This window comes from Ictalurus furcatus, chromosome 18, assembly GCF_023375685.1.
Source record: "Ictalurus furcatus strain D&B chromosome 18, Billie_1.0, whole genome shotgun sequence".
In the NCBI taxonomy this organism is placed as follows: domain Eukaryota; kingdom Metazoa; phylum Chordata; class Actinopteri; order Siluriformes; family Ictaluridae; genus Ictalurus; species Ictalurus furcatus.
The window spans coordinates 18,178,538-18,188,246 of NC_071272.1; the positions used below are offsets into that span (position 1 = coordinate 18,178,538).

A 9,709-nucleotide genomic window follows, 5' to 3' on the forward strand; every position below is an offset into this window, starting at 1 on the left:
AGAAGCTCAGAATCGGGGAAATCAGTAATAAATCAATAATAAACGTGCGGCTGCAGAAGAAGACGAGATGTCAGCTGAGAGGTAATTACCGGCCTTCTGTTTGTGGCTTAAAAATGTTTTGCATTTTATTATAGAAAGTTAGGCAGATGAGTTGTAACTTTAGGTTGAACTTACTTTTAGAGTCTCGGTCTGATGATACATTTCAGCGGATCGGTATTTTGACTTCATTAAAATTGCTTTGATTGAAAGTATTAAATTATGACAAATCTAAAAACGGACGGAAAAAAACCTACAAATATGGAGCATTAGCTCAGGGTTCTCCCTCCAAGCTTCTCCCGCGCCTCGGCCTTCATACACAGCCATGTTACAGCCGCTGAAGATCAGATAGAAGTTTTATAAACAGTGCGCATATGGGTTAAAATAAAGTAATAAGTGTTTATGCATCTAATCTCGCTGATTGTGCGTTTAATGTCATTTAATTTGAGCTTGTTTGTGGTGGTGTTGAGATTGCGCGCGATCAGAGGGGCAGTTATGGCGGGCATCAGCAACATCTGCACGCGCGCGATGTAACATTAAAAACAACACGCATATACATTTTAAGCAAAAATGCAGTATTGTGGTTTTTTGTTGTTGTTGCAAAAATAATATATTTCACTTTATAACATAGCTGTCCAATTTGGTTTCATTTTGAACTTAAAGCCTTGTATGATAAGTGAGCAGAATCATCAGGTTAATGTACCCTAGTAGTTTAGTTAGAACTGTCCTAAATGGCTCCCTGTTCCCTACACTCTAAAGCATTGTGCACCATGTTTTAGTGAGTTGGTTCTTTTTGAGCTTATGTCCAAAAGCAAATACAAGAAAAGTACCTGAGAGCTTAGAGCAGTGGTTCTCATAGTGGGGTCCAGGGACTCCGAGAGTTTGTTTTAAACTATGTTTGTTTTATATTGAGATCTTTAGTTAGTGTTTGACTGCTCACTTGAATTGAAATTAAATTGAGTTTAATCCAAATCATAATGATTTACAAAAAAGTCCCCTCTAAATGTTATGGACCCTAATATGTTTAGGTTTAGTGGGTGGAAAGTTCCGGATTAAAGTTTTATGGCTGTTTATAAATAGCCAGGCTGTCCACAAATGTACACATTTTAGCATAATATGAGCCTAATATGAATAGTTGCATTATGTTTGGAGAGACTCCCTGAAATTTATTTTGTCATTTAAAAAAAAAAAAAAAAAAAGTCCCTAGCTGCAAAAAGTTGAAGATCTCCAGATCTAGAGTGTATAGAAAACAAAAGATCACTTTACTGTTTTTAGCAGTGGTTCTCTGAGTGGATTTGGTGACCCCCAGAGGTCCATGATTTTATTTAATTTTGTTAGTGTTCGATATCACTATCCATAACTATCTACCAACACATCAAAGTTATAGTTTTTGGTTATTCCTATAGTTATTGGCCTGGGGTTAATCCAAACCTCAATAACTCAGACATGTCGCCTATAAATAATGTCAAGTTAAATCTAATGTGTTCTGTCAGTGGAAAGTTCAGCAGTAAAAATCTCTACGGCTTTAATAAATAGACAAAAATATCCCTCTACACGTAACTTTGAAGAGATCTTTATAGGGAGTTCTATATAGGGTGGGATCTAAAATGTCTCTCTACTCTTTTTAAGGCACTGTATGTGGCCGGAAATAACTTTCACAGCCCTTGGGTATAATAGTTTGGATGTAATTGTTTAATAATGCGCTTGACTGTAATGTACACCCTATGATTTATAAACCGATTAGACTCGCAAATGAGCGCACTTTATAGTGGATAGCATGAGGTTTTGGATATAATATAAGAAGAGGTTTATATGCCTCCTCATTTAATCTGGTGTAACATAATAAAATGACTACTGAATGTTCCCGTGTCGCAGGCCTCTCCAGGAGCTGCCGTGTCTGAGTGAGAACCTCGATGGCTCTCTGCTGTGCACGTCGCAGTCCAAACCGAAGAAAAGGCCGTGTGCATATGGAGACGGTCTGCACGCTGAAAACACTCCTCACGAGCTTATCCAGAACTGGTCTCCTCCCCGTAAACAGCCGCGGCCCTGTGCCAAGGGCAAAGAGAACTGCTTTGTCCTCGCCAGACGCCCCAGGAGGAGCAGAGACACAGCAGGTCGGTTTGAATTCTAGCACATATCGTTGTGAAGCTTTTCATATTTCCAATGGCTGGTTTTAAAGGAAAACTCCACCCTGAAACACTTTCAATGTCTTTATGGAAATATTTGTGATTTGTTGGTTGATCTCTGCAGGTAGTTGAATGTCATTGTGGGCAATTTTGGAAAACTGTTAGGTAAAGTGAAAGCAGGCCACGTTGATGTTCATGTTTATCTGCAGGGGTTCTGTGTTGGGACACTCTCCCTGACGAGCTGCTGTTGGGGATTTTCTCTTGTCTCTCACTGCAAGACCTTCTCAGGACATCCCGCGTCTGCAAGCGCTGGCATCGACTGGCGTGAGTGCCATCCCGACAGTTTTCAGATATGGATGTATCGGGTATAATTTGAAATTACCATGGTGAATGTGTGTTTGTGTGTAGGTTTGATGAGTCACTGTGGAACAGCGCTGACTTGGTGGGAAAAGCACAACTGAACAGCGAGCTGGGTCAGGTGCTCACAGCGGGGGTGTCGAGGCTGCGCTGTCCACACTCATGCATCGGTGAACCCTGCTTTAAGAACACACAGTGAGGTTTTTTTTGTGTGTGTGTGTGTGTGTGTGTTATACACTGGAGTTTAGTTGTGGTTTAATGACCCTAACCACTGAGTGTGTTGCAGACTCCTGCGTGTCCAGCATTTGGACCTGTCCAGCTGTACTGTGCAGACATCTGTGCTGGAGGACATCCTGTCGCGCTGCAGACGGCTGCAGAACCTCAGCATGGAGGGACTCGTGCTTTCTGACGCCATCTTCCGGTATGTGAACTTAAAGTGATGGAACAGATGCTTGCGGTGTAAGTCCTGCTTAAAATGATATGATGTTTCATTCTGTTTGTGCAGATCTTTGAGTGAGAACACAGAGCTGGTGCGGCTGAACCTGTGCGGCTGTTCTGGTTTTTCTGCGGACTCTCTGACTGAGATGCTTCAATCCTGCACAAAGTAAGACAAGCACCTAAGGGGTTACGACCGTAAACGAGCTGTCACACTCAGTGTTTTTATTTATTTATTTTCTTTCTTTCTTTCATTATTTCAGCTGAATCGCTGATACGATAAAAGTGGCTTGACGTGCACACTGTCACCATAACAACGCTCTAATCAGTTCTGGCTGGTTAGAGGTAGAAATGGCAGCATTGACAGAATGAAGTGTGGCTCTGACAGTTCCTCAGCCTCAACTACATCGCTCCGGTTCAGAATTGGTCCTAACTAAAGATGTGTGCAGGACCATTAAAAAAAGAAAAATAAATGCTTTTATCCTATTTAATTCTGTTTTCCAAAATATAAATAAAATAGTAGTTTAATTTAAACCACCTTGACCCTGACCAGGCAGTTACTATGAATCAGTGAACACTGTAAATGCATCAAGTGTTAATGAATACCAGGCAGGAAGGCCAGTTCACTGAAGGGGAAAGGACATGGGATGTGAAAGACGCATTTGCTTCTGGCAGTGTGCAATTTCACCGTGAGCCGAACTTCTGAATTCACAACCTTGGTCTCGTAAGCCAATAGAAAAAAGACTGGAGGAGCTTCTGAATATTAAGTAGCGTTCCCACTGGACCTTTGCCTCTCAGTTGTCTTAGTATTGGTTTTGTGCACATCTGGGGGAAAAAATTGAATTAAAAATAAAATAATTAGGCATCTCATCTACTGACATGCGCTAAGGTTGTTGTTGTTTTGGGGGTTTTCTTTTGAGATTTTTTTTTTGAGATTTTTCTTCTTACAAAGTAGTCACCTCTGGTACCAGGTACTATCTGAGATTCAGATCTCTGATGTTGTAATTATTTAGTGTTAAAACTGGAGAAGAGCATGACACAGAAGGCTGTACACATTACTATTGCCTGCTTCTGTATGTTCCAGGCTTGAGGAGCTGAACGTGTCGTGGTGTGTCTTCAGCAGTGAACATGTTAAGGCTGTCGTCAACAACATCCCGTCCACCGTCACTCAGTTAAACATCAGCGGTTACAGACAAAGTTTTACCATGGATGGTAAGGAACATGGGCTACGTAGAGAAAAAACGAATAATTTATTTACAACTTAATCTCAGTATTGTAATTCCTATAATCATGTTAGTGTAAGGGGGGCACAGCGTCTTGGTAGTTAGCACATTTGCCTTGCACCACTGGGGTTAAGGGTTCGATTCCCAGCTTGCATGTTCTCCATGTTCTGTCTAGGGTGTCCCGAGTTCCCTGGGATAGGCTCCCCTTGACCCTATGTAGGATATGCGGTACAGAAAATGGATGTTTGTCTGAATTTTTGGACACAGTGTTCATTATAACCTTATAGGACATTTAACTTGCTGTGTGCCTTTTAACTAGAACTTGTTGCTGATCTGAGTACACTAAATTGACACATGCATTCATTACAGATTCTTAAATAATGCCCATGTTTTGACAAATTTGTCGGTTTTCTCACACAAACCGGTCTAGATATTACAATCCAGTTTAAACGTGCATTTGAAGAATTAAATGAACCCAAATGGAATAGTTGTAATGTAGTAAACTATGATATTAACAAATCTGTAGTAAGTCACATCATGTATATGTTAAGTGGTGCCATTTGTTCTGTAGCTGTTTGCAGCATTTGTTTGTGTGCCACTACAATAGTGTTTGAGTAATAGACTTTTGATATAAAGAATAAAACACTGGAGTGTGCTGTTCTAGGAAAATAATAAGTGAGCTACTGTTAACATCGCAAAGTTAATCATTTCCCGACAATAGCGTGTCCTGAAGTGTTTATTTACAATTGTAAATGTCATTTAGTAAAAATCATACTTCCCTTTTATAGTTACATTTAAGGTTGTGGAAATTCTGCGAAACAAGTTAGTTCCTGTTATGACTTGTTATAAAAGCTATAAACCGTCGTTCGCTTACCAGGCTTTTTTTTGTTTTGTTTTTTTTCCCTCACTGTCTTAAAGGTATAAGTTGTTAGTATAGGAACAATAGCGTATTAGAAAAAGCGCTGTGATCTGCAGCTGAACTACTGTCAGGGCTGCTGTTTATAGAAAATGAATCAACACCTTCTGATCAGTCAGAATCCCGGTTAACACTACTCTTAATTACTAATTAGCACAGTGTTGTCTTCTTTAACCCACAACTCTTACAGCTACTGTAAAAGTTATGATTTCTTTAATAACATCTGCTTCTTTTTCTCTGTTATTTAGATGTAAAGGTTTTGGTGGAAAGATGTCCGAATCTCACGCATTTAGATTTGAGGTAAGAGGTGAATTGGGTGAAGGGGTTTACAGTGCAGCGGGAGCACTCTTTACACAGGCGTGTATTAATTCAAACGCTTTTTTTTCCACAGTGACAGTGTCCTTGTGACTACAGACAGTTTCCCCTTCCTGCAGAAGCTCTCCTCACTGAGACATTTAGCACTGAGCCGCTGTTACCAGATTCACCCAGCTGCTCTCGTGTAAGACACACACACACGCACACACACCGAGGTATATGTATAAGTGGGGTTGTATTATTAAAGTGAGTTTAGTTTGGACAAATTTTCAGCTCAATATTTTATTGTTATTAATTAACTTTTTGTTGCATATATACTATATGGCCAAAAGTTTGTGGACACCTGGCCATATCTCTCTCTCACAAACACACATGTGGTTTCTCAAATGACTGCCACCCAGTTGGAAGCACACAGTTTTATAGAATGTCTTTGTATGCTGTTGTATTGCAATTTCTCTTCGGTGGAACTAAGGGCCGCAATCATGTTCCAGCATGTCAGTGCTTCTGTGCAAAAAGCAAGCTGCATGAAGACACGCTCTGCCAAAGTTGGCATGGAAGAACTCTAGTGTTCTGCACAGAGCCCTGACCTCAAACCCACTGAACATCTTTGGGATGAACTGGAAGGTTGACTGCACCCTGGTCCTCCTCACCCAACATCAGTGCCTGACCTCACTAATGCTCTTGTGGCTGAATGGGCAAATCCCCACAGCCACACTCCAAAATCTACTGCAAAGCCATTTTGGTGGAAAATCTGTAGGAATTTTAGTTAATGAAAACTGCAAATTCTGGCTGAAACGATCATCTTTGCATCTAAGAACAATAAGCACATTTATTACGTTACTTGGTAAAAGTAAATTAATTTAATTGACTGGTCATCGGGTACACGATTTCTCGGTAGATATTATGTTCGCCTAACAAGATGTAGACTACAAAAAAGCAGTTTTCTTGAGGGATAAAACTGACTGTAGTCAACTTACTGATGGTACCAAACAAATTCAATGGCATGTCAGGAAAGACAGGTTTGGAGTCTATCCAGCAGTGCAGGCAGCCATGTTGGAGGTTTCTCATCTCTCCTCTTGCAGCACTGCCCAAGTGTACTGCATGTAGCACATCTAAATTCCTTTGTACAATTTGAGGGACGTTTTACCTTCGTCCAACTGACCTTTGACATTTGTCATTTTCATTTATTGAGGAATATGATTAATTATATAACTGTCAGCAGAAGTGTGGATTTTTATTTAGTTAATTATTACTCTGACTGTACAAACGTGTTATTTATTTATTTATTTATTTTAAAAGCTCTTTGCCATGTTAAATGGTGTCTTCTGATTTTTTTTTTTTGGTTTCTAGAGAGTTTGAGAAGTTTGTGACTCTGCAGACCCTGGAGGTGTTTGGTCTAATACAGGACAGCTCCCTGCCCATCCTGAGTAAAGGGTTGCCACGGACACAGATCAACACCCAGCCGTTCTCAGGCGTGGCCCGTCCCACTGCGGCCACGCGAAAAGACCGCACGCTGTGGGGAATGCACTGTCGACTGGTGTATAAACCCTAACCGGTGCTCCAGCACAGTTTAGCTAGGAGCGAAACAAAAGGTGCCTTTTTTTTTTTTTTTTAGGATGTTTTAAATAATGAATAGGTTTAAGTGATAATGTGGAAACCTTGTGAAGTCACTGTTGTCATGGTGATATCAACTAGCATGCTGTATAAATCGCTTCTCGCTTGTAGGAAACAGGATCTTTCCTTGATGTCATACGTGCTGATCATGTATGGACTGTAGATGTGCATCAACACTTTTGCACTTTCAACTGGTTTACAACTTGTTTCTGTGAGCAAAGAATGTGAATTGATTTCACATGCTTTTTGTTACCACTAGTGATAACTACAGCTTTTTGCAAGGTAAAGGACCTCCAATGCAATGTTGGTTTTTATTCCCTTTCAAGTTTTTAGGAAAAAGATGTGAAAAACAACGATTTTAGATCTTTACAAAGCATCAACCTAACTGTGAATGACTTCTAGTGCTTTAACGTGTTATTATAATGGTGTTTTGTTCAGTTCAGTAGTTTTAAACTAGAGGTGTTATCATGTATTGTTTGTTCCAGATCCTCATTTTAATAAATTAGTGACTCATAGGGATGCACCCATACAATACAGAAATCAGAATTTTGAGTAAAGACTAAAAGGTACAGCTGGGTTTCTGAGTGGCACAGTGGTTGCACCCCATCATTAGGAGATTGAGGGTTCAAACCTTGACATTGTTGCATCTGTGCTCAGGAGCCTGAGAGGGCATAACTGGTCCTATGATTCATTTGGGAGATTTTTTTTTCTTAAAAAAAAATCTGTTGACATTATTTTTTCAGCTAATAATGTTGAACTCTTAATTCTGATTGGTTAGGATGGGTTTCTTTCTTTTTTTTGTTTATTAAATAAGAGCAGATCTGAGAATAGTGCTGGCTGTAACTCAAATGTATGATTGAAACTCCACTTAAATGGGTTAAAAACGAGGGTTGTTGACCTATTGAAGTTTTCTCTGAGATGTTTAAAAACTTTTTATAGGCGTCTCAGTGTGTCCGTGTTTTTATAACTGAGGGTAAAGTTGTACCTTGCATTTTCTGCTATAAAAAAAAAGAGTCTTGGGAATACGAGTTTCCAGTTCATCGGTAACATGACAAGTTGCATTTTGTGTTATTTAATGAGAGAGAGCGAGAGAGAGGCTGGTGAGAGTGACTGCTTAAAGCTGCTATAACGAACCTGTTTTGCATTCTTAACTTAAAATGTAATGATAACTGGATAAAGTATAACCTGTCATTCTCTGAAATAAAAATTGTAATCATTGGCACATTGCCATGATATGAGTGGAATAATACATTGTGCTGTTATTAGAAAATAAATCAACTGGAACACTGTCACAAATTATTTTCCAGGGTTTTATTGATTACTTACAAGATGATCATTCTGATCATAACCAAGTTATGAGTGTCATTTAAGAGGAGTGTATCCAGCATGTATTAAATATACATCAGTGGATAAGATTGGAAAACATGTCCAGTGTTTCAGTACTGATCTTCTGTATGATTGGTGCATCCCTGCTACATGCTTAATTGCTTTGTACACTGCGCACAGTTTTTGTTTGAGACCTTACAGCATTAAAATAAGTCTGCTGCAATAAGTAGTGTTCAGTTCATGTGGTAAAGCAACTAGCTTATAAAAGAAAGTTACCAGTTCCTGGGCAATTGTCTGTCCTGACAATCACAAGTCTGCTCCCTGATCCTCAGCTCATGTCTTGACTTGGCTAATCTGAAACACTGCTCCGTACTATTACTATTGATATAAGTACTATTGATCAGGTAAAAAAAAAAAAACTTTCCCCCTAAAAGTTGCTATTTCGGGAAACCTGCTGCAATATATTTAACTCACTTTGTGTGACATTTCACTGAAATATTTTCTATTCATAACTTCTAAATAATTAGAAGAGTCAAGTCTACAAAACAGATCTGCCAAATGTTTCCTGGTTTATTTCAATTTGTTCTTAAATTTGTAGCAGGCTTGTTTGTGACCAAAAAGTCTTGAAATCAGTTGGTATTTTCCACTGATTATGAACATGAGGAAACTTGAATCAGTTCTCTATCGAGAAGTTGGATAGACATTGTATTTTTATGAATATTTACTTATTTGTTTGGATGTTCACTGATTTTAAATAAAATATTTTGCGCTATAATTTTGTTCTCTTTTCTATAGTAAAAATATGAGGAATAGTACTTGGTGTCATTGTAAGTCCTTGAGGTTACCGAGTTGACAGTTTTAAAAACTGGCACACCTGTGGTCATGAAACCATGAGTTTGAATAGCATTAACACCACAGGCAGCTGTTAGCTGCACAGTTCCCCTGAAAGTATTGGAACACAAGGTCAATTCTACTCTTTTCACTATACATTTGGGTATGATCAGAATATCAGCTTCAATTTCCTGATACTTATCTACATGTGTTAAGCAATGTAAAACATGGCACCCTTAGTGGTAGACCACCCGATGTTTAGGTGAGCAAAAGTATTGGAATAGAGTCTTAAAACAAATAACACTTTATTTGGTTGCATAGCCCTTGTTTGCAATAACTGCAAGAAGCTGATGATCTGATGACATGACCAAACTGTTACCTTTTTCTTTTGTGATGCTTTTCTAGGCTTGCATTGTAACTTCTTTCAGTTGTTTGTTTCGAGAGTTTTAGTTTGGTCTCCTTTTCAGGAGATGAAATGCATGCTCAACTGGGTTTAAGATCTGGGTGATTGACTTGACCAGTCTAGAACT

The 9,709-nt window shown here is 39.1% G+C and overlaps 1 protein-coding gene across 2 annotated transcripts in view; it reads left to right on the forward strand.

The window, feature by feature from the left end:
* Nucleotides 1-9,411, forward strand: part of skp2 (S-phase kinase-associated protein 2, E3 ubiquitin protein ligase) — a 9,835-nt gene extending 424 nt beyond the window's left edge. The window contains exons 1-10 of one of the 2 annotated variants that reach the window (XM_053649500.1): nt 1-81; nt 1,912-2,150; nt 2,372-2,486; nt 2,571-2,714; nt 2,806-2,940; nt 3,025-3,123; nt 4,039-4,166; nt 5,342-5,393; nt 5,485-5,592; nt 6,759-9,411. The exon at nt 1-81 is cut by the window's left edge and continues 424 nt beyond it. In XM_053649500.1, the coding sequence (XP_053505475.1) occupies nt 68-81; nt 1,912-2,150; nt 2,372-2,486; nt 2,571-2,714; nt 2,806-2,940; nt 3,025-3,123; nt 4,039-4,166; nt 5,342-5,393; nt 5,485-5,592; nt 6,759-6,960 (1,236 nt within the window). In that variant the 5' untranslated portion in view covers nt 1-67 and the 3' untranslated portion in view covers nt 6,961-9,411. Of the gene's footprint in view, nt 82-1,371; nt 2,151-2,371; nt 2,487-2,570; nt 2,715-2,805; nt 2,941-3,024; nt 3,124-4,038; nt 4,167-5,341; nt 5,394-5,484; nt 5,593-6,758 lie in introns of those variants that run through there. The other variant, XM_053649499.1, reaches the window with a different exon arrangement.
* Nucleotides 9,412-9,709: the final 298 nt, after the last annotated feature.